General features: G+C 37.0%; 2 protein-coding genes across 3 annotated transcripts; one reads left to right on the top strand and one right to left on the bottom strand.

The window, feature by feature from the left end:
- Positions 1–4,095: 4,095 nt before the first annotated feature.
- Positions 4,096–10,233, bottom strand: LOC125663131 (uncharacterized). Its single transcript, XM_056161412.1, has one exon. The coding sequence runs from the start codon at positions 10,231–10,233 to the stop codon at positions 4,096–4,098; it is 6,138 nt and encodes a 2,045-aa protein (XP_056017387.1).
- Positions 10,234–15,533: 5,300 nt separating this feature from the next.
- LOC125671096 (major facilitator superfamily domain-containing protein 1-like) lies at positions 15,534–24,848 on the top strand. 2 transcript variants are annotated; one of them, XR_008802513.1, is made up of 14 exons: positions 15,534–15,927; positions 16,285–16,391; positions 16,983–17,095; positions 17,734–17,789; positions 18,198–18,341; positions 18,615–18,773; positions 19,030–19,145; positions 20,283–20,383; positions 20,607–20,715; positions 20,978–21,115; positions 21,636–21,775; positions 22,025–22,130; positions 22,432–23,043; positions 23,092–24,848. XR_008802513.1 is itself a non-coding variant. In XM_048906552.2 (13 exons), the coding sequence occupies exons 1-13, from the start codon at positions 15,894–15,896 to the stop codon at positions 22,552–22,554; spliced, it is 1,446 nt and encodes a 481-aa protein (XP_048762509.1). In that variant the 5' UTR covers positions 15,561–15,893; the 3' UTR covers positions 22,555–24,848. The 2 variants fall into 2 exon arrangements, 1 of the variants encoding a protein (XP_048762509.1); XM_048906552.2 differs by having other exon boundaries at positions 15,561–15,927; positions 22,432–24,848.
- The last annotated feature ends 814 nt before the right edge of the window (positions 24,849–25,662 follow it).

Raw genomic sequence — 25,662 nt, 5'->3', positions numbered from 1 at the left:
TCTAAAACAATCATAATAATGAAATTGACAAAGATTAGGCATGTAAAAATGTGTGCAATCAGATTAGCTTCATATATGATGCATAAAAGATAACTTTAATCAACAGACTTTCATTTTCTTTAAATTGTGATAATCCCCCAGCAAAGATAAGAAATTCTTGGAATGTTTGAATGTCTTATTTCTGTGCATAGAGTTTCTTTTTTCTTTCTTTTTGTTTTAAGTCACATTGATTAGTATCTGTATTTTACTAATTCGTGTCTATGTGTAAGCGTCAATAAACGAGAAATGTTCTATGAATTTTGAATTTCTGGAAATCGGTGGTTTTATTCTATGAAAACTTGGAAAACACTGTACAAAGGCTGTGAAAACTCATATAAATCAGTCTATCTAGAATAGTTTACAGTAGAATATAACATACGCTTGTGAAATGATCAATACCTGATAGGCTTGACAATTATTTATAGGAATAATGTGAAAGAGGTGGATAAAAAGACTCGGTGAGTTTTACGGGGGATAAATTGTAAACGTTTAGGTTACAGAAATAAAATTCTAAAGCGTTAGCTCCGAAGATAAATATCACCGCATTCTCTGTCTTGGATGCATTGCTTTTTTTTATTTATTTTTTTTTTATTTTTTTTTTTATTTTATTTAGTGGGGAAAACTGGTTACATATATATAACATGCATGCATACATTACAAATGAGGACTGTTAGATATATTCAAAAGTAATATTTTAAAACAAAACTAACTTACTGTTTGTAACACAAATAGACGAAGGATTCAGATCAAGAAACAGAGGATTAAAGATGAATGTCTCTACAAAGGACACTGGCGTCGATGATCAAAACTTCAACCTGATTCCCTAAATCCGAAAACTTCAGCAAAATTACCCCTACACGCATGTGATCGTTACCGTTGCTTAAGAAATTAATCAGAAGTAATCCTCAAAAGGCCCACTTTAAATAATTTTCAAAGCTCGATAGGAAGGCCTTAAGTCAAGTATCGATCAATTTGTTATCATTCTGTAAATGAAGAAACACTGCATGTGGCTGTGTTCTCAGTGACGAGAAACTAAGGAACATGGCTTTATTTTCTATGTTTCCAAACAAGCCGTATCACCAGAGCAGATAAATTCCTTTACAAGCTTGCAGCGGGTGCTTATCAGAAGCCCAACAAAGTAGCATTTAATAAAAATGTAAACGTGGGTTTTTAAAGTTTCGATAGAATTATTACGCTGCATTTCCTGTTTGAATTACACGGATATTGAGAGAATTGATCTTAAATCTTGGGGCAAATTAAACGTCGGAGGAAAAACTCATAAATTGAATCGAAGTGTTAAGTTGATAGTTAATATAACTACATTATTGCACAATTGTACTCAAATAGCGTGGACTTCATTCTAATTAATATTATGGATTTTTTACATCAAATGGGGGGGGGGGGGGTATTCTATCTTAAGTTGGTACGTAGGGAATAAAATGTCTGTGTATTTTTCTGTCGCTTCTGAAACTAGACTATGGCAATTTTCATAGTCGTTAAAATTCTCCAGAATACAATTGGTTTCGAGTTTGAAAATGTTTCGAATCAATTGAACTTTGTAGACTATGGTTTCTGTCGTTCGAAGAATCCAATGATTGCTTTATGGCTGATTTTCGTTAATACAGAAATCACAGAAGTACACATAATTCATAATAATTATTAAGTCCGTAGTAATGGTTTCCAGATTTTACACTGAAGCTAGATGAAAAGAAGCTTTCATTGCGAATCAGTATTACTATCCATACTCAAAGGGGAGGGGGTCACTTGCTTTTGAGGTCGGGTGTCCGGGGACCTCACGGGGTCCCAAGAAGCTCTTGGTATAATGAAGTAAATTTCTTTATTCTGGCAATTCCATAAACATATGTATGAAAGGTGAGGATACAAAATAGAGAGTTGGGCTAACACGGACCCCTGGATATACCAGAGGTGGGATCAGGTGCCCAGAAGGAGTAAGCATCCCCTGTCAACCGGTTACACCCGCCGTAAGCGTTATATCTTGATCAGGTAAACAGAGTAACCCGTAGTCAAAATCAATGTGCCAAGAACGGCGTACCAATCTGTATGAAACACGTCAAACAGCATTTGACCCAGTGGGTTATATTGACAAACTAGATCATTATTACGACCATAGAATTTGCGAAGTGTTGACTTTAAAAGAGACTGTTAAAATCCTTGTAACATCAACTTGTTTGCCAGTAGCCTGCCTAGATTTAAAAACTGATCATACTTAGAACAAGCTCTTACGTATCGAATCAGTTGAGAGGTATAAACACCACCATATGCAGGCGATAATGGAATATTGCTACATAAATATGGGAAGTTGACGATGGAGAAGCTGAAATAATCCTGTTTGTCATAAAGCTGAGGGTTGTTAGTATACCGTTGATATTTATTTTCAAGAAAATATCTAAGTAAGAAGCAGATGTAGCACTCTGTAATGTCTTTTATTTCGAGTTCAACGGGATATATCGAATCGACATATGATGAAAATTATTATTGTTAATAGATAAAACGTCGTAAATATATCTACATGTCGAGTTGAGGACCACAGCAAGAGATTTTTTCTTTTGATGTCGAATCTTTTGAATAAATTCTGCTTCATAAGAGTATAAAAACAGGTCAGCTAACAAAGGAGCACAATTCGTGCCCATGGGAATTCCAACAGACTGAACGCCTGATCACCAAAGACTACAAAGATATTGTTAATAAGTAACTCCATCAAAATTTTTACTTCAACTTCAGAGTACTTGTGCGTGGAATTAGAGTGGTGTATCATAATCAATATTATTTTTAATCATTTTTCAATTGCCACAATTGTGCTAATATTTTGAAGAACATATTAACTTCAGTGGTGCACATCATTATTGTCTGGCGAGCCATTCAGAAGATAGGCAGGAGACTGATCCTGATTACGTGATTGAATGAAAAGGTCAATATAACGAACCGTTATAACTCTCATAAAACCTATAAAGAATACACAATTAAGAGTAGGGCAAACACGGACCCATGAAAACACCAGAGGTGGGATCAAAAGGTGGGGAAAAAAGGAATTGTATGTTTTAATGTATTATACCTGAGACATTATATGGTGTGTATATTTCATTATTATTTTAATACGCCCTGAAACTGATGTTTATTCTTATCTAGCATATTTATGGTATCTTGTGTTTTCATGTTTTATATGTACAATGAGGATAGGTACAGCTTTTAATGTTTTATTTATTTTCTATGTATTATGTGTATAACATTCCCTTGTAAGGTATATATGCATTGTAAAGCACCTTTGAGCGTACATAGTGTATGAAAAGGGTGCTTGTACTGCCCCAACGTCAGTAAGTTAACCAGATCAAAGTGTTTCAGTTGAATTTATTATGATAACACAATGATGTTGATGGTAAAAAGCTGTAAAAGATACAAAAAGTTCAATTACAATTGATGTCTAAACATGCGTTCCATAAATAGACACACAACATAATTAAAGAATGAATTATGGCACAAACTGTTTTCCATAGTTTTAAATTTTGAACAAGGCCACATTCTATTTTACTAGCAATTCCAAAATTTATACTATTGTCTTTGATTACAGTGCAGAACACAATACCAAACTCATAGAAAATAATTATTGCATCACATAACTACTCATTTTACAAAATGATAGCAAACGTTCAATATGTGAAACACGTGGTACATCGTACATTCAGCACGGTCACTTAATAGTCCACCTAGATAAGCTACTACATACAAAATGTACAATACAAACTTTCCAGTTAATACTATGACTAGATAAAACAGAATATTCAAATACTTACACTGTGATGGGCCACAATTTGCGATATTGAACACGAGGTCAGAAAAACATGTAACCAAAAAATATGGCGGTTCATAACTAAACAATATCCAAAGAGAGATAACTCAATATAAGAGACGTCAAAAGATAACTCTTGCCGGGACGGCACACTCCTCGCCTGATGTTATTTGACATCACTTCTAAATTGCTATTTCAACTACACAGTCACAGTCATAAAATGTGAAGATACATGTAAGAATTGAGTTGGCCTAATCGTCAGACAACAAAAGCACGACTTCGGTCACAGGACGCGTGAACACCGATGATCCACCTTCACGATACACTACTCGGACCTCTACCTTCCTAACCTTGCCATCACTACTAGGGAAGACTTTGGTGATGATACCCATTGGCCAATAGTTGCGTGCAACTGAATTGTCTCTCATCAGAACCACATCTCCCTCTGAAAGGTTACACCGATCGTATTTCCATTTTCGATAACTCTGTAGAGTGTCTAGGTATTGTGATTTCCATCTTCTCCAGAACACTTCAGCGAGGTGTTGGACACGTTTCCATTGTGCACGGTACATGTTCTTCTCATCTACTGTTGGCAAACTGATACTCGTCATGGCTGGTTTTTGAGTAAGCATCATGGATGGACTCAAAGGTAGAGGGTTTTCAGGGTCGGTCGATAACGATACGAGAGGTCGTGAGTTCACTATTGCAGATGCCTCTGCAAGAAATGTTGTAAGAACCTCATGTGTCAAGGAACCAGGGAGTATCTCTGATAGCATTGCATCAAGAATCCTTCTCGTTACCCCAATCAAGCGCTCCCACACACCTCCCATGTGGGAGGAATGTGGTGGGTTGAATAGCCAAGTTGTTCCATTGTTATACAAGAAGTTCTTCACAGGTCCATCTTCCACGTTTATGGTATCGATTTGGAGATCTTCTGTTGCACCCACAAAATTTGTTCCCCTATCCGAACGAACTTGTACAACCTTGCCACGGATGGCAACGAAACGCTTGAATGCATTAATAAATGCAGATGAACTCATGTCTTCTACCACCTCGATATGGATACCTCTAGTTGCCAGACAGGTAAAGAGTATGGCCCAACGTTTTGCACGTGCAGCTCCACCTCTTGTTCTCCGAGTGACCACTTCCCAAGGACCGAAAGTGTCAAGGCCTACATAAGTGAACGGAGGGCTTGGCTCTACACGTTCGGGTGGCAGATCAGCCATCTTCTGGTGCTCCATCTGTCCACGTAGTTTCCTACACTTAACGCACTTATGGATGACAGACGAGATCAAACGTTTGCCTCCAATGATCCAAAACCCGGCGTTTCGTATAGTTCCAGAGGTTATGTGTCTACCCTGATGTTTGGCAAGAGAATGGAAATGTCTGACAAGAAGCAGAGCGATGTGATGTCGGCCTGGAATGATGACTGGGTTTCTGACATCGCGAGGAATCTTGCTCCTGTTCAACCTTCCTCCAACTCTCAGTACGTCTTCGTCGTCAAGGAAAACATCAAGAGACAGTAAGGTACTTGACTTCAGTAAAGGTTCGCCATGAACTAGAGATTCATATTCTTCAAAGTAAAACTCTCGTTGAACTGCCTTGATGATCATCAACTCTGCTTGCTGAAAGGCATCAACAGTTTTGGATTTGGAACACACATGCCACCCCGCACAATCACTGTTGCGATGGAATGACTCTGCAATGTGTTTCAGCAAAGAGAAAGTCTCTGTGAGATTCTTCCAAGTTGAGAATCTAGAGAATCTGTCAGATCCCAATGACGGAGCGGTCACACATGTTTTATTGGAGATGACAACTGATCTCACTTCCTTGTCGTTGTCCGGGTCAATGATTTCAAATGTTTCATTGATGGGTTGGGTTTGTTCTATAAGATAAGCTGGTCCTTTTATCCAAGCGCTATCTTTCAAGTCTTGTGCTGGTAAAGCACGAGTAGCCTGATCTGCAGGATTCCTTTCCGTTGGAACAAATGACCACTGGACCGGTTTAGTCATTTTCTGAATGAATGACACACGATTGGTTACGTAAGTGTAAAATCGTCTTGATGTGTTGTAAATGTATCCAAGGACCACACGACTGTCAGAATACATACTGAATTCATCAATCGGAATCGAAAGGTGATCTGAGATGGAACAAGCTAGTTCCACAGCCAATACCGCTGCACACAATTCCAGTCGCGGAATTGTGTGTCCATGAGGTGGAGCGAGTTTTCCTCTTCCCATGACGAAACCGACGTTGCATTCATCTTTCTGAGAAGTTGTCTTCAGGTAGCCAACTGCGGCAATTGCAAGTTCAGACGCATCACAGAAGATATGAACCGATTTCTCTTTACAGTTTGACAGGGAACCAGGTAGGTATGTACGTGGTATTTTGATATCCTCTAGATGAACTAATGACTCCTTCCAGCGTTTCCAGTCACCCATCTGTTCTGCTGGTAACGTTTCATCCCAGTCGACCGCGCCACATACCAGGTGTCTCAGGAGACTCTTTCCTTCAAGCACAACAGGAGCAAGAAACCCAATGGGGTCGAATATGCTGTTTATCGTAGACAATACTCCTCTTTTCGTGTAAGGTTTGTCTCCCGTAGCGACTTGAAAGAAAAATACATCAGATTCCAAGTTCCAGTTGAGTCCTAGACTACGTTGGTTCGGAAGAGAGTCCTTTCCAAATTCAAGTTCCTTCATACCTTTAGCTAAATCATCTGCTGGAAAGGCGTTCAGCACGTCTTTGTGGTTAGAGGCTATCTTATGTAATCGCAAGTTGCCTTGTGACTGGAGAGCTTGTTGTGTTCGCTTCATCAGGTCAATAGCTTGTGGGACAGTAGGAAGAGATAACAGACCATCATCGACGTAGAAATTGTTCTCTACAAAGTCAGTTACATCCTTCCCAAATTCTGGTTCAGCAACTGTTGCTGTCTTGCGAAGACCATAAGTGGCAATTGACGGTGACGGGCTATTTCCGAACACATGAACAGTCATTCTGAATTCTATCATTGTTCTGTTTGGATCATTCTCTTCATACCAAAAGAACCTTAGGAAGTTTCGATGGTCCTCGCGTACCTTAAAGCAGTAAAACATCTGCTGGATGTCGCCCATGATTGCGACTGATTCCTTGCGAAATCTCAACAAGACTCCTAGCAGACTATTGGTAAGATCTGGCCCAGTTAGAAGAACATCATTTAAAGATAATCCTCCATATTTAGCTGAAGAGTCAAACACGGCTCGTAGTTGATCAGGCTTTTTGGGGTGATATATGCCAAATATGGGAAGAAACCAACATTCTTCTTGTTCTGATATTGGTGGTGCAACCTCTGCATGGCCATTTTTCAAGATTCCGTCCATGAATGCAAGAAAATGTTCTTTCTTAATTGGATTTTTCTGAAGATTGACATCTAATGCATTGGCTCTTCTAAGAGCGAGTGATCTGTTGTTCGGAAGTTTCAATCGTTGTTGGCGAAAGGGTAGAGGGGCAACCCAGTTTCCAGTGTTGTCCTTCTGAAGGCTTTCGTGCATGATTTGAAGGAATTCACGATCATCTACAGACATGCCTGGTTTTTCATCGTCCTTTGTCCTCTGAAAAACATTCTTGCCAAAGTCTTCATTGTTAAGATGTGTTGCTGCGTTTCTGTTGCTGAAACCATAATGTCGGTTAGAATCCTCACAAATCCTGAACTCATTTGTACAGGGAGGAAATAATGATACACGACCGGATCCTAGTAAGTGGGTTTTGTATGTGTTGACCACTGCTGGCGCATGAGTCTTGCCTAAACAAGTTTCACCTATTATGGCCCACCCAAGATGAAGTTTCTGTGCGTAAGGTTGGTTACCATAACCAATGCGTTGATCAGGGACATGGTGAGCCTGGATAATGTCTCTTCCAAGGAGCAAAATAATGTCCGCATCATGATCGAGTGGAGGAATGAATCTTGCTACATCACGAAGATGGCTGTAATGCAACGCAATGTCCTGTGTGGGAATCTCATCGCGTACATTTGGAACCTGACTGCATTCGATCAAAGTCGGTAGATTCATCTTACAGCTACTGTCGTATGACTCAACAACAAAACCTTCTGCTTTCCTTCCCGATGTCTGAATAGTTCCACCACATGATGAGAGCATGTATGAAGTAGAGTCACTCTGTATGTTAAACAGCTCAAAGAACTCGGGACTGACAAGAGAACGGTTCGATTGATCATCAATGACTGCATACATCAGTTTTGCATGCTGGGGTTGTTCTTTTGGGAATACTCGAACAAGTAAGGTTTTAGCACAAGACTTGCCACCAAAGTTCCTTCCACAAATTTCAGTGCAAGCAACTTTCACATCTGAAGTTTCCTTAGAGTCATGCTTCTCCCCGCCATCATGCCTTCGTTCTAATCGGTTCTTTGCGGCATGACAATGGAGTGCTGTGGGATGAGATGCACTGTCACATTCGTCACACTTCACAGGGACTGAACAGTCTCTTTGTTTATGTGATCGTGATTCACAACATCTAAAACAAATGTTTTTGTCCTTTAAGAACTTCCTTCTTTCTTCCAGGGATTTCATCGCGAAGCCCTTGCATTTATTAAGGGAGTGAAATGTATTGTGCAAGGGACATTTTCTTTCCTCTTTGTCTTCCTCCGCCCGAGATATATCCGTTTTCTTGGAAGAAACATGTAAATTCCTTTCACGTACACGTTTGCCATGCTGTTGACTGTCTATTTTAGATTCCATAAAGTAAGTGAATGATGGGTTGTTCTTTGTGCGACTCTGCTCCCGAATAAAGTCTGCGAAGACTGTAAAAGGTGGGAATGATACACAATGATCCTTCATGTATTTCACCGCTACATTTGTCCACTTTTCCTGGAGGCTGAATGGAAGCTTTCTCACTATAGGAATCACACCCGTAGAGCTATCGAAATAAGCCAACAAACAAGAGTATCTGCTATCTTCCTTGGCTGCATTTATCTCGTCGATGATGTCAGACAGATCATATAAACGATGGATGTCCTTAGAAGTGATAGTAGGAAATGTATCTAGCTTTGACTTCAGTGTTGCTTCCATCATCTCAGGGCATCCATATCTTTCTTCTAGTCGGGTCCAGCATCTTGTAAGTGCGCGAGCTGGGTTGTTCGAGTTGGCAGCCTTGATGCTCAACATGTGCTGCTGAGATAAGGGACCCGTCCATTTAACAAGAAGATCAACTTCCTCTGCTGGAGTGACTTTGAGATCAAACATGATAGATTTGAAGCTATTCTTCCATGTAGGATAGAATTCTGGCTTGTCATTAAAGTGGATCAGACGTGAAAAGAGCAATTCCTTTTTTAACAGAAATTGTGTGAAATCTGTTGCAAGACACTGAGAAGCAGTCTGACCCGAAGGTGTTTGTACAAAATCTGGCGGTGGAGTTCGTGAGTATACAGGCACATTTGATTCTTGAGCAAGTTGAGCATTGCTGATGGGCATTGGAGGATGAAGAGGTGTATTTCGAAACGAATGTGGTTCATTTGAAGCTACTGTGGTGTGCATATTCATCGGAAATGGTTGAATGTTTTCATAACAGCCTAATGGGCGGCTTGTGCTCTCAACATATTCTCTAGTACGCTTCATAGAGTTTTCTTGCCCGAGATTATATAAATCATCCTGTGTCGAACTATGTTGTCGATTGTCTAAATCACTTTGTGTTGAACTACGTTGTTCTCCTTCTCCGAGGAAACTTGCTTCTGCATCTAAAACTGCAGCTTCTCGTTTAACGCTTAGCAAATCCATTTCTGCACTTATCTCTGCTGTTTGCTTTAGTGTTATTGCACGTTGAAACTCGAGTTCTGCTTGTTTTTTCTTTAGCTGTGCTTCGTCTTCTGCAAATTGTATAGAGACCTTTAGAGCTTCAGCCTTGGCTCGCTTTACTGTGGCAGAAGAAATTTGGCTAATCCGCGAATTTCTAGAAGTTCTTGAGCGCCTAGAAGACACAGTAGACAAGGTGTCTTGCTTATTCTGAATTAGCATGCATAATCTTTTCATGGCAGAGTCAACTTGCACTCTGTAATTTCGTAAAGTCACATTGAAGTGATTTCTCTTTTCTTCACAAACATCGGAATTGTGACGGTTTAGGAATTCCATATAAGAATGGCACTCGTTCTCCAACTGTTCCACATGTTTTGAAATGTCCTGCTTCAGGGATAGAAGTGCATTTAAATCATTAGGTGTCTTGTCTACACCTTTGAGGTTAATATCAACAACAGTCCATACTTTCTCTATCCGCTGTGTATATTTCTCAACAGCTTGTTCAAACTGTTCGAGACCTTTTTCAGTAAGAACGACTTTGCGTATTGATGTCTCTTCTTCGTCCACAGTGTCGTGAAGGATGTCGGTAGGTTTCTCTTTACTCATTTCGATGTTCAGATCACATTAGACGATGACCGAGGATGTCCGTGTCTGTAGTGACGACTTTCACAAAAGGCTTGATGTAGTCTTTTTACTGTACTGCCCCAACGTCAGTAAGTTAACCAGATCAAAGTGTTTCAGTTGAATTTATTATGATAACACAATGATGTTGATGGTAAAAAGCTGTAAAAGATACAAAAAGTTCAATTACAATTGATGTCTAAACATGCGTTCCATAAATAGACACACAACATAATTAAAGAATGAATTATGGCACAAACTGTTTTCCATAGTTTTAAATTTTGAACAAGGCCACATTCTATTTTACTAGCAATTCCAAAATTTATACTATTGTCTTTGATTACAGTGCAGAACACAATACCAAACTCATAGAAAATAATTATTGCATCACATAACTACTCATTTTACAAAATGATAGCAAACGTTCAATATGTGAAACACGTGGTACATCGTACATTCAGCACGGTCACTTAATAGTCCACCTAGATAAGCTACTACATACAAAATGTACAATACAAACTTTCCAGTTAATACTATGACTAGATAAAACAGAATATTCAAATACTTACACTGTGATGGGCCACAATTTGCGATATTGAACACGAGGTCAGAAAAACATGTAACCAAAAAATATGGCGGTTCATAACTAAACAATATCCAAAGAGAGATAACTCAATATAAGAGACGTCAAAAGATAACTCTTGCCGGGACGGCACAGTGCTATATAAATATGGTATTATTATTTATCATGTGCCTAGGAGAAGTTGACCGGTCACCGCCACTGTGAATCCTCTACTTTGATTAGGTAAACGGAGTAATCCGTAGTCAAAACCAGCATGTAGAAAACGGCCTAGCAATTGGTACAAACATGTCAGACAGTATTCTATGTCAGGGTGTATTTGCTAAAAAGATCAATATAACAGCCATAGAATTTGCGAAACATTGACTTTTTAACGAGACTGTTAAAACCCCAGAAATAACAACTTCTCTGTCAGTACCCTGTCGCGGTTTGAAAATTTATCATACATAGTATATCTTCCCGCGTATTGAATCGGTTGAGAGACATAAACACCATACGCGGGGATAGTGGAATATTGCTACATGAATATGGGAAGTCGATGATGGAGAACTTAAAGTCATCCCGATTTTCATAAATAATTCAATAAACTAGCAAAATATGAAGCACTTTGAAAGACTCTGTCTTAGGACTTAGTTCTCTCCACGCCAGGAGGCGCCTAAGGCCGCAACAAACTCTCTCTAAACCACCCTCTTGTACCGTATCTACCCTGTACTCCTTCCTGTTTCCACTGTCCATTTCCAGGTTGTTTTCGGTCTCCATCGTGCACTAGTACCTTCTAGTGTCCACCTCAACACCTACTTATTATCATTGTCACCTTCCCTCCGAAGCACATGTCATATCCAACTTCATTTCCGCCACTTCAGCTCGTCGCTTATTACATTCGTGTCCGCCCTATCTGTCATTTCCCTGTTTGCCATCCTCTGGATCTATATGTATCCCCCCCCCCCCCCTCTGTCCTTCCTCGTGTCGCTTATATGTAGCAGCACTGACCTCACTGGTGAGGACAGTATAGAGGGAACTTATACTGCCTCGATAGTGAGCTAGCTTTTCTAGTGATGTGGTAAAGTCTCTCTCTCTCTATTGATCACACAAGTTAAACAACGGCGGGCGTGATCAGCACTTGGCTGGGTGACCGTTACACGTTACAATAGCTTGACCTTCGTTCTAGCTCCAATGTTCGCTGCACTTCATACTTTCCCCAGTCTCGCATATGCTGCCTTTGCCTTGTTTGTCTTGCTCGTGATGTCCTGAGTGTGATATTCCTCCTGATGCTACCACTATTGGTCTTAAGGTAAACAAACTCTTCCACATTTTCCTGTACCTTTACCCCCGTTTTCCCGTACCTTTACCCTCGTGTCTCTCCATTCATCCTCATTGTCTGGAACTTCTTGTTATCCAGCCTCAATCCCACTCTCAACGCTTCCTCCTTCACTCTTGTCGTATTTATCTGAATGTGTTCAAAGTTTGATGATAGAAATGCTAGATTGTCCACAAAATCTAAGTCTGTCATAAACTTCCACCCGATTTCCCTGTTATCGGTCACTCTTCTCGTCAAGTAGTACTAGTATATTATCAATAGGAACAGGAAGTCTGGCATGAGGCACCCCTGCTTAACTCCGGTCTTGATCTGGAACGATTCTGATGTATCTTCCTCTTCAATAACCGCCCACTCGGACCCATCGTATAACTGGAAGACTGTTGTGACTTTTGTTTCAAGTTCATTGGGATATATTGAATCGGCATATGAATGCAAGTGAATATTGTTAATAGATAAAACGCTATCGATATGTCAAAATGTGTGGTTGAAAGCCACGGTAAGAACATTTTTCTTCTCATGTAAAAGGTTCTGAAGAAATTCTCCCTCATAAGAATACGAAAACAGATCAGCTAATGAAGGAGAACAATTTGTGCCCATGAGAATTCCAACAGACTGTTGGAAGACCTGTTCTCCAAAGACTACATATATATTGTCAATGAGGAACTCCAGCATTTTTTTTAAATATCAGCCTACTTCAGAGTACTTAGAATCAAAATGGTGCATGTTTGATAAAGTAGTTGTTTGGATGTTTAATTACAAGATATGAATATTGTGGAGTTCCATTTTCATTGAAGAAATGGCTGTCTATGACGTCAAAAGCGATAAACGCTAGAAATGGTTGTGTAAAGCGTTGAAAAGTCGTACGTTTTAAAGTTGGTTTTGGAAGGTTCTTTGGATTTTTTGAAAATCTACATTTGCACCACTTCTCGCATACTCAAGTATGTTATCGCACAATACATCTGAAGTTTCTCCTTCACAGCCGTTATATTGTAGTGAGGAGTAAAGATACGGGCGTGGTGGAACATTTACTGGATCCTGCAATAAACTGCATGTACATGATTGTTGTTTTGATTAAAGATCGAACTTCATGAAACTCGTCCCATCAGTCGGACATGCTACTTGTGTTTTATGAAGTTCGATATTTAATAAAACAACAATCATGTATATATAAATGGTGTAGACATCTGTATGTATATGTTGTACAATCCTATGTATGTTTTTACAACAGTATACAGCTTGCGTAGGTTGTTCGTTTACGACTGCCTCCCGTACAAGACAATGAAATCATCAGACGACACCTCGACACAACAGGATCTCGACAGTCTTCAGGCATGGGAGCACCAATGGCATATGATCTTCAACCTGGACAAATGTGAGGTGATTCACAATACCAGGAATAGAAGGAGGATATAGACACGCCATATTATATCCACGACAAGACGCTGAGCACCACCAAGAGTGCTAAGTACCTCGGAATTACCACCAGTGACAACCTCTCTTGGAACCAGCACATCAACACCACGTACAGAAAAGCCAACAACATCACGGTATTCCTTAAGTTCAATCTGACATCATGTCCTAGGAACCACGAGTTACAACACCGCTTTCGTGCATCCATGGCTAGAGTGCTCGTCAAGATCAACATATAGATACGGGAAAGAGTTCAGCATAGAGCAGCACGTTTTGTCACCGGCAACTTCAACTCCACAGACAGCGCGACTGCCAGGCTTCACAGGCTTGGAATGGGAGAGTTTGCGGCTTCGTAGACAATGTGCCAAGCTCATCATGATATACTGTATCTGTCACTCCCTGCTAGCCGTTAAACAGTCACTCATCTCCAACATCTCGGGGCCGTTATCAATGGACAGCAACAACAATTCAGGGTTCCTTATTGTAGAACATCCGCATACAAGGAATCCTTTTCCCATCCGTCATCCGATTGTAGAACGCCCCTCCAGACATCTTATATAGGCATTGCCTGCTGTCTAATCCATATTATGTTATTTATAATAAGATACTGTTTAAATTAAACCTATAATCATCGCTTACCTATTGAAAGTGGACGCTGGTGAAATTGACTTCCCAAGGAAACAATACCTTGTGATGAATGTGTGTAAAACTGGTGATGAATTTCACCGCATGTGTAATTGTGTAGTTGAGGAAACAATGTTTAAGAGAATTGTGCTCCTTCATAGGAAATATTTCAAAATAGAACGTACTTCCAGACATGACTACCCGAATCTTAAATTGCAATCTGTAGTCATTTCCATACTCACGCATGATTTTAAACAGTTAATGATTTGGTATCATCACATTTATGTAAAATTATACAATCGTGATGAGATAAATACAAAATTCAGTTCAGGTCAATGAAGAGGTATAAATGCTAATAGTAAGCCTTACGTAATCACAGGTATCTGAATTTTTATCAACATCGTCGGAAACCCACGGTTGATTATGCTTCGTTCCTCTCTCGGAGAGAAGAACGAAGCGTAAATAATCAACCGTGGGTTTCCGATGATGTTTTATCAATAGAAAAAAGAAAGAAAGAATATATATATATATATATATATATATATATATATATATATATATATATATATATATATATGCACATAGAGGTTTTTTTCCTTCTTTTTATTTGTTGATTAAAGATCAGATACCTGTGATGTAATTTAGAAGAAGAGCGGACTATAATTGCTATAATAAGTTTCACATCTATCGTCCTACTTATGGAAAAGGTGTGAAACTTGTATACGACGACAGATACCTTAAAACTGTGTATTCTACCTGTATACCAGAGCATAATTAAGTAGATACCAGACCACAGAAAATTGTTAAAACACTAGGTGCTAGGTCTTTAAAAGTGTAGGAACGGCTCATATTATAGCATATTTATTCCTTTATAAAACTATGTTATATGATTTATGAGATATCGTCTATTTTTGATAATTTTTATAAGATATCTCGTATAATTTACCGTTTACAAGATCTCTCATAAATTATATAAGATAATTTTAAACTATATAAGATATCTCATAAACTTTGTAAGATATCTTGTATATTTAACAAGATATCCTGTAAAGTTTATGATATCTTATATCAAAAGCGTTAATAAAATATATATAATTAATGCGATATCTTATAAAGAAAAAAAATATTAGATATCTCATATCTTTTATAAGACATCTTATAAACTTTAGAAGACCTCTTTAAACTTTTTGCAAGATATTTTATATTTATATGAGATATCTTTAAAGAGGAATAAATGTAAAAACGTCGTGCCATAAATCATTAAATGACTTCATATGACTGTTCCTTTATTCCACCCTTTTTTTTAAAAAAAAAAGAAGAAGTTTATTTAATAGATCCGAGTGATCGCCCGAACGTCTGACCGACCAACTAGACCTACGTACGACTTGTCTAATACTGTGTCAGCTGATTGAGGAAAACATTTTTAAAAGTTCTATTAAGAATATATTGTTGGAATGTATTTCTACGTGTAAATTCAATCTGTACATGAAGAATAGGGAAAGAGGCTGACCATCGAAGATAACCACAAGAAAAAAAATTAATCTAATCATCCCATTCGTCACTAAAAACGACGAGATTCAAAGCAATGTAAAGCGTTTGAAGTTTGTTTTGATTTGAAGTTCAGTAACCCTAAGGTCTAAGGACCCAGTTACAGTCACCTGAGGCTGATACATCTAGGCTGGTATCGGCAAGATTCTGGACTGAAGAGACAAAATGGCAGTCTTGTGTGATATGGATGCTTCAAGAGGTAAGATTAAAGATGTTCAGATATCATGAATTGTCATTTGAACTTGAATATCATCCCAACTTGAAATGTTTACAATAAGTTAAAAAACAAAAATAATAATCATTTCTCCATCATAAAATGATAGCATACGTAATGAAGTACTGACACAAGTCTGTTTACAAATACTTGTAATATATATATATAGATCTAGATAGATAGATTTGCATTTATTCCTCTTTGAAGATATGTGTCATTTAAAATATCTTGTAAAAAGTTGTGTGTGTATATATATATATATATATATATATATATATATATATATATATATATATATATAATTTGATTAACGTGATATTACAGATAGGGTTTATTTTTCAGCACCATATAGATTTTTAGTCCTCTTTTTCAACTGTATGTTGACGTTTGGAAGCTATTTCTGTTTTGATATGCCCAGCGTGTTGCAGGATGATTTCACAAACAGCGAAGTGAGTAACACATCATATGGTTTCATATATTTATACAGGTACTGTCAGGTAGCTCGAACTTTGATCACTCGCAGTAATGTCTTGGTCTTGAAATTTTTCTTGTAAAATTAAGCAAATTCTCAAATACCCTATTCCTGAAATTTTTAACTCTGAATCTCTCAAAGGCCATTTGAGGTCTTTCAAAATTTGAGTTTTCTTTAATCATCTGTATATCAAACATAATTTTTTTACTAGCAGGCTTGGTACCTCTGGTCATCACCTCCCCAATATCACCTTTACTCTCACTTTCCTTTTCTCATTGATGACCTTGATGAAGTAGTTTATGAATATTCTTTGTGCTACATGTCCCAATGTATACTTTTACGCACTAATGTTGAGCTCCAGAGGGCAAGCTAAGTTTGTGTTGTTTAGACACAATGTGTTTGTGGGCAGGTTCATATATTCATTATAAAATCCATAGGAAGACAAATGCAGTATGGTAATAACAGATTAAAAGCATATATGGATCACCTAATGTCTTTTCAGACTCTGTATTCAGAAGTTTTGACTCTGTTATTATGTGTATATAAAGTATATGTAAACTATATTCAGAATTGTACCAACTACACCAGTGGAAACACTAGCTTCGACACCTGTGACTGTGAGGGCTGTCTGGGAATGTCAGATGATAATTACAACCTGTTGTATGCAATCTATGCTTGGACGTAAGTATCTTTGTACATTTTTAAATCAATTTGTTTATGTAAAAGGATTGATGTTTTGTCAGATGTAAAGTATACCTTGTTAGATATGAGGTGGTTTTACCTACTGGTGTTCAAAATAATGTTTATATCATTGATATGTATAAAATTTAGTTTTTTAAATCATTGATATTTATAATATGTAGTTCAGACAGGGCCCATTTCAATTTTCAATGAGGAATATATGTTTAGGTTTTTAGCTCACCTAAGCTGAAGGCTCAAGTGAGCTTTTCGGATTACATTTTCAAATTGTCCATCATCCATCTGTGAACTTTTAATAATTTTTACCTCTTTTCCATAACCACTGGGCTAATTTCAGTCAAACTTGCCATAAAACATCCTTGGGTAAAGGGGATTCAAGTTTGTTCAAATGAAGGAACATGTCCGTTTGAAAGGGAAAAAAATCAAGAAAATCATGTAAAAATTCTTTAATAGACCCATTTGTCTAGCATCATTTCAGACTAAGGAAAGCATCATGATAAGGCAGGGTGCTCCATCTTGTTAGGGCTTTAAATGAGAATGAATTTTCATGATGATTGTACCTACAGTTTCACTCTTGTTAAAAGTGCATAGCATGTGTTGACATTGATATTTCATTGCAGAAATGCCCTTGTGGTTATTGGAGCAGGATTTTTGATAGACAAGATGGGAAATAGGCGTAAGTTACAATAATTTTACTCATTACAGTATTGTAAAATTCTTTATACATTTGTATCACACAATATTCGAGAATGAAAAATTGTGATTGCTTTGCTCTGAAGGACTAAATTCTATGTAAGTTAGAGATACATAGATAAAAGCAAGACTTTTGATTTGGCAAGAGAGGCTTTTTTGTGATTTACATGTAACAAGAATATTAATTACTCATGAATGATAGAAAATATACAATAAAGGAAGATTTTCACAATTTGAATCTCATACAAAATTCTGAAAGTGAATAATCAACTCAAAAGCAGATTTAGATATACAACTATGTTTTTAAAGCTGATTTAAACATGAAATTTACATAGTTATGATGCACTTCCAATGTTGTAAGCTGTTATATTGAAATCATACTTTTTTTCAGTTGGAGTCTTTTTGTTTTCTTTCCTCTGTGTTCTTGGGTCATCAACTTTTGCTGTTGGGGCCATGTTGAAGGGGACATCATACATGTTGCCCATCATGTTACTTGGAAGACTGATATTTGGATCAGGCAATGGCTCTCTCACAAGTAAGCATTGTATGATAGAAATTTTAAAATTTGACAGTATACAATCACTGAGTTATCTCCCTGGGTGAAGAATTTCACGAGACGTGAATGTACAGTGTATTCTCATATGCTCATGATTCAGTAAAATTGTTGACATGATCACTTACTTTTCCCCAAGAAAGATAAATTCATTTCACATTTGTAGTTAATTTCCACATAGAGTGACAAATATTCTTGAATTTTTGCAGTTGTACAGAACCTCATAGAGTGACAAATATTCTTGAATTCTTGCAGTTGTACAAAACAGAATAACAGCATACTGGTTCCGAGACAAAGAGCTAGCTTTAGCATTTGGAATAACGCTGGCATTCTCCAGGCTGGGAAGTGTTTTGAATTTTTTCCTAACACAAAACTTCAAAGATGTTTATGGTTTGACATGGACTTTATGGGGAGGTAATATCCTAAGTAATCATGGGTTGAAATAATTCATGCCAACTCTATGTACAATTGTATTTTTGAGATATTTGTGTTCAAACAATTTTATGTTATAGGAGAGGATCAATGGATGAAATTGAGATACACACATTTTAAAGACACTTTTTTATTTCCTCTGCATTGAAATCTATGCAGTTCATGTTTAAGTTTCATTGTAAGGGGATGTTTTGCTTTATTGTAAGACTGTTAATCAATGGCATCACGTTTGTTTCAGGAGCCATGTTGTGTGGACTGGGTTTTGTTTGTGCCATGATTGTAAGCTTTCTGGACAAAGTGGGGGTCAGAGCTTTAGGGGATGAAGACAATCTAAAAGTGCAATCTAAGAAATTGGTAGGTACTTTGTTGTAGCCAAGTTTCCATACTACTTTGGAGAACATAACTAGAAACGCCTTTGTAAGAAATGAACAGGTCTTCCATCCAATGAAATTAAGAGGCAATTAACTGCTGAGTTAGTGTTCTGTGTAGCTTGTCATTTTGATAGACTGCTCATTGGGATGATCATTTTAAACACCACCTTAGATTCCTTATCATCCATAAGAAATTGATTTTCACATTAATTTGTGAGATGCATCTCTTGTGAAATCAAACTTCTCACATTTATACCTGTAAACAAGGTTTGATAATGTTTATTGGATTCAGTGATTACCATGTCTTTCTGTCCTTCTGTGTAACAGTATCTGTACATTCCGCTGTTTGACCTAGGCATAATTTTGTAATGGAGAGACTTTAGAAAGTCATTCTTTGCACATAGGTTGCTTATGGTCACATTGTGTGTCATTCATTTGGCCAAGGTTTACCGGTGGGTTCTTGGTAATAAAAAAAAAGTTGAAATTTTTTGTCTGGGCCATAACGTTTTTACACATACTCGGCAGAAAAGGCCCTTATTACCAGATGGCTTGTCATAATCCAAAGCCAAGGTCATTTGGTCAAGATCGCTGTTAGAAATTGGTTTGAAATTTTGTCCAGACTATGTCTTTGTAATGGAGAAACGTTAGAAGCACTATTTTGCCTTATTAGAAAAGGTTGATTATGGGCAGATGATGTGTTATGACCCTCAGCCAAGTCCATCTGGGCAGAACACTTTGGATGAGTGTGTATTAGTCCATTGGGACAGGTTGTATTGATTTATCACTAATTCTTATAAAGTTAAGTCCACTGGAACATAGCACTTGTGATATTGTGTTCTTTGAACGGACTCTGAATGGCGGTTTTGCCAAGTAAAGTACCCAGTGATACTGTCTGCCCTGAAGGTGACCAATGTCATGTACCAGTATGTCACATTCCCAACTTTTGTATTTCTCACTTCTCAAACATTTAAAAAAAAAAATAAAATAGCAATACACTCTTAAGTTATGCTCATCAAAATCTACAAGGCCAAAAGACCATGGTGCACCTAGTTCTTGATAAAATGACATAATAAGATGTATTCATGTATCAAATTTACCTCCTTATTAAATCTCTTAACAGAAATTGACAGATGTCAAAAACTTCTCCCTGTCCTATTGGTTGCTAGCCCTGTCCATCATGTTCTTCTACAACGGAGTTTTTCCTTTTGTGGCAGATGCCAGGTAAGATATGCAAAAAGTTATAGCATGACCAAATGTTTCAGTCAGGGGAATGATCAACACTTTAGAGAAATCTTAAAAGATATTGGAAATTGCTTACAAATGTTTTGTGTGTGGCTAAGTGGATAAAGGTGGTGATAATTTTGACTACCAGTCCAAGGTCATGCAGGGTATTTGCACAGGATCCAGGACATAATATTGCTGTTTGCCTGTTTTTCTTTTGCAGTAAGTTCATTCACAGGAAGTATAAGATGTCTCCAAAGGATAGTGCCTACATAGCAGGGGCAGTGTATGACGTCTCTATGGTGCTGTCTCCTTTTCTGGGGGGCATCATTGTGAGTATAGTTCTGTTGTTTACTGTGAGCATTAAATGGACACCAACTTTAAACTGATGTAGTCAGAATGGCTGGATATAAAAAATGTGGCCAGTTTCATGATTGATCAGAGATGCCCAGAATGAATTTAATTTTAGTGAAATTTTGTACTTCTGTAACCAATATGAAAGATCTTGTATTCAAGTGCGTTTATAACAAATTTGAAATACATGTATCTTTGTTTCAAATTCTTGGAGTGTGCAGAATTTCGTTGGTATTGTAGGATATAATTGGCAAGCGTGGTATTTTGGCCCTCTTCTGTGCCTTGCTGACCATTCCACTGTTTGGACTATTGGCCTTCACCTCTGTATATCCTCTGGTTTGCACCCTCTGGCTGGGGATCACATATTCTTTTGCCGCAGTGAGTATTTTTCTTCATGAATTTTGTTGACTGAGGTATACTAATCTTCAGTACTTATTAAGCAGAGTATTTTCAGGATATGTGTGTGTCCATTATACAGGGAAAACATTTTCTCTTATCAATTTTCTGTTTGTGTTTTGTATTGATTTCAGGCCATGTATATGTATATGTATATGGACTGTAGATATCTGCCTGGATAGCTCAGAGGTTAGAGCACCAGACTAGTAATGCAGGGGACCTGAGTTTGATTCCTGGTCCAGCCCAAAATGTTTTCCTTTCCTATACTACAGTATTGATTTCAGGCCAGTATGTACGTGTATTTCTGTTTGATATCAGACCAGCATGTACACATATTTCTGTTTGATTTCAGATCAAGAGTATGTACATGTATTTTTAAATTGATTTCAGGCCATGAGTATGTGCGTGTATTTCTGTATTGATTTCAGAGTGAGTATGTACATGTATTTTTGTATTGATTTCAGGTCACAAGTATGTACATGTATTTCTGTATTGATTTCAGGCCAGCATGTGGCCCTCGATTCCGCTGGTCGTGACCCAGGCCACAGTGGGTACTGCCATGGGATTGACTACCTCCATACAGATGATTGGAATCGGAATTTCTAATCTAATTGTTGGAAAGATTTTGGGAAAGACTGAAGGGTATATACAGCATTATCTAACTGGACTAATTTTAAAATTATGTCATTTCAAAACATGCGACTTTTAAAAACAGTGCTTATTTTAGATACCTTGGCACAGAAGTGTTATTTGAACTTTAGACTTGTTATGATAGAAGTACACATATTCTAAATTTATTGCTTATACACGTATAAACTATATACTATAATGTAAGGTAGTTTTGATTTTTAAAAAGCACTAAATTTTGATTGTATGTTCTTTACTATTTAGAGAGGAGACTCTGACGAGATGGAAGTTTGTTATGATATTTTTGCTGGCTAATTCCTTAGCCTGTGTCGCTTCAACTGTTTTCCTTAATATCTCAGATAAACGAAAGGTATGAACTATATATAGAACTGGAAATTGACATACTATTTCTTTAGTTAATTGATTAAGATTGTGATGTGAAATTATCCTCTTTTTACATTTATAAGCTTCCTTTTATGATATTCAAGAACAAAACTTTTTTTTAAAAATCAAACATGGTAAAGTATCCTTAATAAATAAACTCATTCTCTCCAGAGGATATGAACTTTAGGAAATGAGCTTCCTCGTTAATGAAAAATTTCAGAATTGAATAGATGTTTGTCAAACTATACAAAAATACATTTTTTTCAAAGTGTTCCCCATTTTTCCAGGGTGGCATACTGAACATCAGCAGAAGACAACGCCAGCAGCAGGCTCAGGAAGAATCTGTAAAAGTAGCAGAGGAAGAGGAGGAAGAACCATTGTTGGGAAAACAGAGGCACCGAATAAATTAGTGATTCTGAGATCAACTGTACGAGAGTTTTTCCGTTACTGCTAGTCATAAGGAAGAAATGTAAAATAAGATATATAGTTTTCTAGTATGCTGTTTAGAATAGTCAGCAGCGTTGTCAGGGAAAGTACCATGTATGTTATTGGCTGGGTTTTTTTTTAATTCTAGGAGACAAAAACAAAATATGTAACAATGCTGCAATATGTGTGTATGTTCTTAGGGTTGATGAACCTAATTTGAAAAGCTGAGCTCTGTGAAACATGGGTGTGTACTCTTGTCATTTTTGAAAACTTACTGGTAAATTTAAATGAATATTATTAATATTTTGTATAAAAATATAAATAGGAGTATATCATTTATGTAAATATTGTGTGATAAGTAAATAACTGATTCTCAGGTAAATTCCAATCAAATATTGTGTGATAAGTAAATAACTGATTCTCAGGTAAATTCCAATCAAATATTGTGTGATAAGTAAATAACTGATTCTCAGGTAAATTCCAATCAAATATTGTGTGATAAGTAAATAACTGATTCTCAGGTAAATTCCAATCAAATGTTATATAAAATGTAGATTTTGCAACAACCTCCACAAAGCTTTCTGTCTTAGACACGTAGTTTTTTCTTCTTTGATTTCGATAAATAGTGGGTGGTTAATGTTGTACTGAAATATGATTGAAATCCATATTGAGGAGATATCTTTTTAAAGAAAGGATATTGTGTCAAAACATCTTACATGGGACGTTTTCGTTTTATTCTATCTTAATCTGGAACAGATATTTATCATTTTTTGGCGTACTTCCTTTAAAAATCGACCTAGGATATGTTTGATGAATGTACACAAAGAAGTTAGGCTCACCATCCTTAATTGTGTGAATGACTGCAAGACATGACATGCACATTTTGAAAATTTTCTTCATGATGTCATTTGAACCTGGTGTTTTCATCCGTAGACGTCTTTTACGGCTATGTTTGATCTTATGAATCAAGAAACAAACAAATGATGTGATAGTTAAGATGGATTTTTACTGAGTATTTGGTAACCGTGATACTTTTCCCCAATATCATAACTTATTTATTTTATAGTACAACTGTGATTGTGAAATATACAATTTCATACGTTTTTTGTCATTGTAGGTATGAAAAGTGCCAAACTTCATGCTCCGTTTATTGTAAATTGTGTGTTTTATGTGTAGTATAATTCACGAAAATCTTTGAATTACATTTCCTTTTTAAATGTATACAAGTGGTGTGTGTGTTTTATTCAAGTATTCATTATGTGGCATTGATGATTTCAAAAATGGTGCCTACGTTTTCTGTAAATATGGTTAATGGTTGATAATCATTGATATTTCCATATTTCGCTGTCATTGACTTGCTCACTTTTGCAGTTTTACAGTTGGTTAGCAAGTAGTTGTGACATAAGATTATCATAATTACATTCCATTTCTAGGTCACCTTACTCAGCTAGGCGACCTCCTGCTATATGGTTTTATGTGTACTGTGCATCCTTTTTATGTTAAATTTGAACAACTTCAACGTATCAAATACATGTACTACCTAGCCAATTTATACTGTATGTAGTATGTAGCAACAAAGGGATCGGGGGAACAAAAATTGTGAATTTCATGGTTTCAACCTCCTGGGTGCTATGAAGCATGGGCAAAATATGTCATGCAAACTTTGAAAGTCTTTAGTTAAGAACATAAAGCAGCCAGACTGTGTTCATAGTCGGGGAAGCCTCCGAAATTCATGACAATGGGTCAGGTGTTGCGGGTGGGGCTCTATGGAATATATTGTGAAAATGCATTTTCCTCATAAAACATTGTCATATTCACTCCTGGACATCAAGCAACCAAACTGAGTGTACAGTAATAATGAACAATGTTAAATGTTCGAATATCTGTTCCAGGCAATACTTTTGTATTTGCACCATGGTTGCTAATGTTTGTGATGTGACCCAGGAGTGTGTTCATTTGATAGCAACATTAAAAACTATTTATAGGCCAAAATTTTGTCAGAAACGTTTTTTGAGACAGATTTATACAGATCACTCATGATAATGATGTACTAAATGCTCCATCACCATGCTGCATCTCTAATTTTTATTGTGTGATACATGGGCAACCATTATACCTGTACTTAGAGGCTCTGCTGTTGAATTGTTATTGGAATTTTTTTAAAAGAAGGAAACCACAACATTTTAGTTATGAAACTATGAGACATACATTACCAGACATGGATTTGAAGGTTGTAAATACATGTAATTGTCTTCAATAAAACTTTATATTTCCAGTTTGTAATTTTTCAAGACAGTTTTCCATTGATTTTGTCATAAAATATGGGAGGGATTACTGTATTATACATGTACCCTATTTTATTTATATCGACTATCATAATGTTGCAGCATGCCTGAACATCATGCAGTCACTACTACCAATCCAACACTTTTGCTCAGTGACAAAATACACAGTATAGGATTATTGGAGGGAATCGGGACAAGCTTAGTTGGGGAACTAAGAAAGGGGGGGGGGGGTATATGATCTATCCCATCCCCCACAGTAGAGCTCTTCAATTAGAACAAGCTAGACAAGATGTTCCTTATACCTGTGATGGTCAACTATTTATTTGAAGTTACAGAAATATTTTGAAAGCATTGACTTGCTATTACCATTTACATCTGTGGTGTTAGTAATATGGACTGGTGTGCAGACAAAATAAATACGTATTGCGTCATTTAAACAGCACAAAGATTCGTGTTATTTAGCAAGAAATGATAAATTGATACTTGTAGAGTATTTACATTTCTTTGATAGAATACTTTTACTGCTTACTCTGTATGCGTATGTGAAATTGACGGAACAGCTGCTCAACCAACTGATGATATCTATGGTACTGGGTTTGATAACTAAAAAAGAGTCGTGTCTTTGCAATGTTAATTCCCCGCTTTTTCTGGTGGAGGGCGGGAACAAGAATACTATCAATTTTTTGTATGTAATGATTAATGGGGGGAAAAGCAGTGGAATGAGTATCAATGGAAAAAAATTGAAACTAGGAGAAAATATCTCAAAGTTACTAGTTGATTTTCTTGTTACTTCGAGAAAAAGCATCC

The sequence above is a fragment of the Ostrea edulis genome, chromosome 4 (assembly GCF_947568905.1).
Source record: "Ostrea edulis chromosome 4, xbOstEdul1.1, whole genome shotgun sequence".
Lineage (NCBI taxonomy): Eukaryota > Metazoa > Mollusca > Bivalvia > Ostreida > Ostreidae > Ostrea > Ostrea edulis.
Note: the sequence above shows the minus strand (reverse complement) of the source record. Positions and strands in the feature narration are given on the sequence as shown.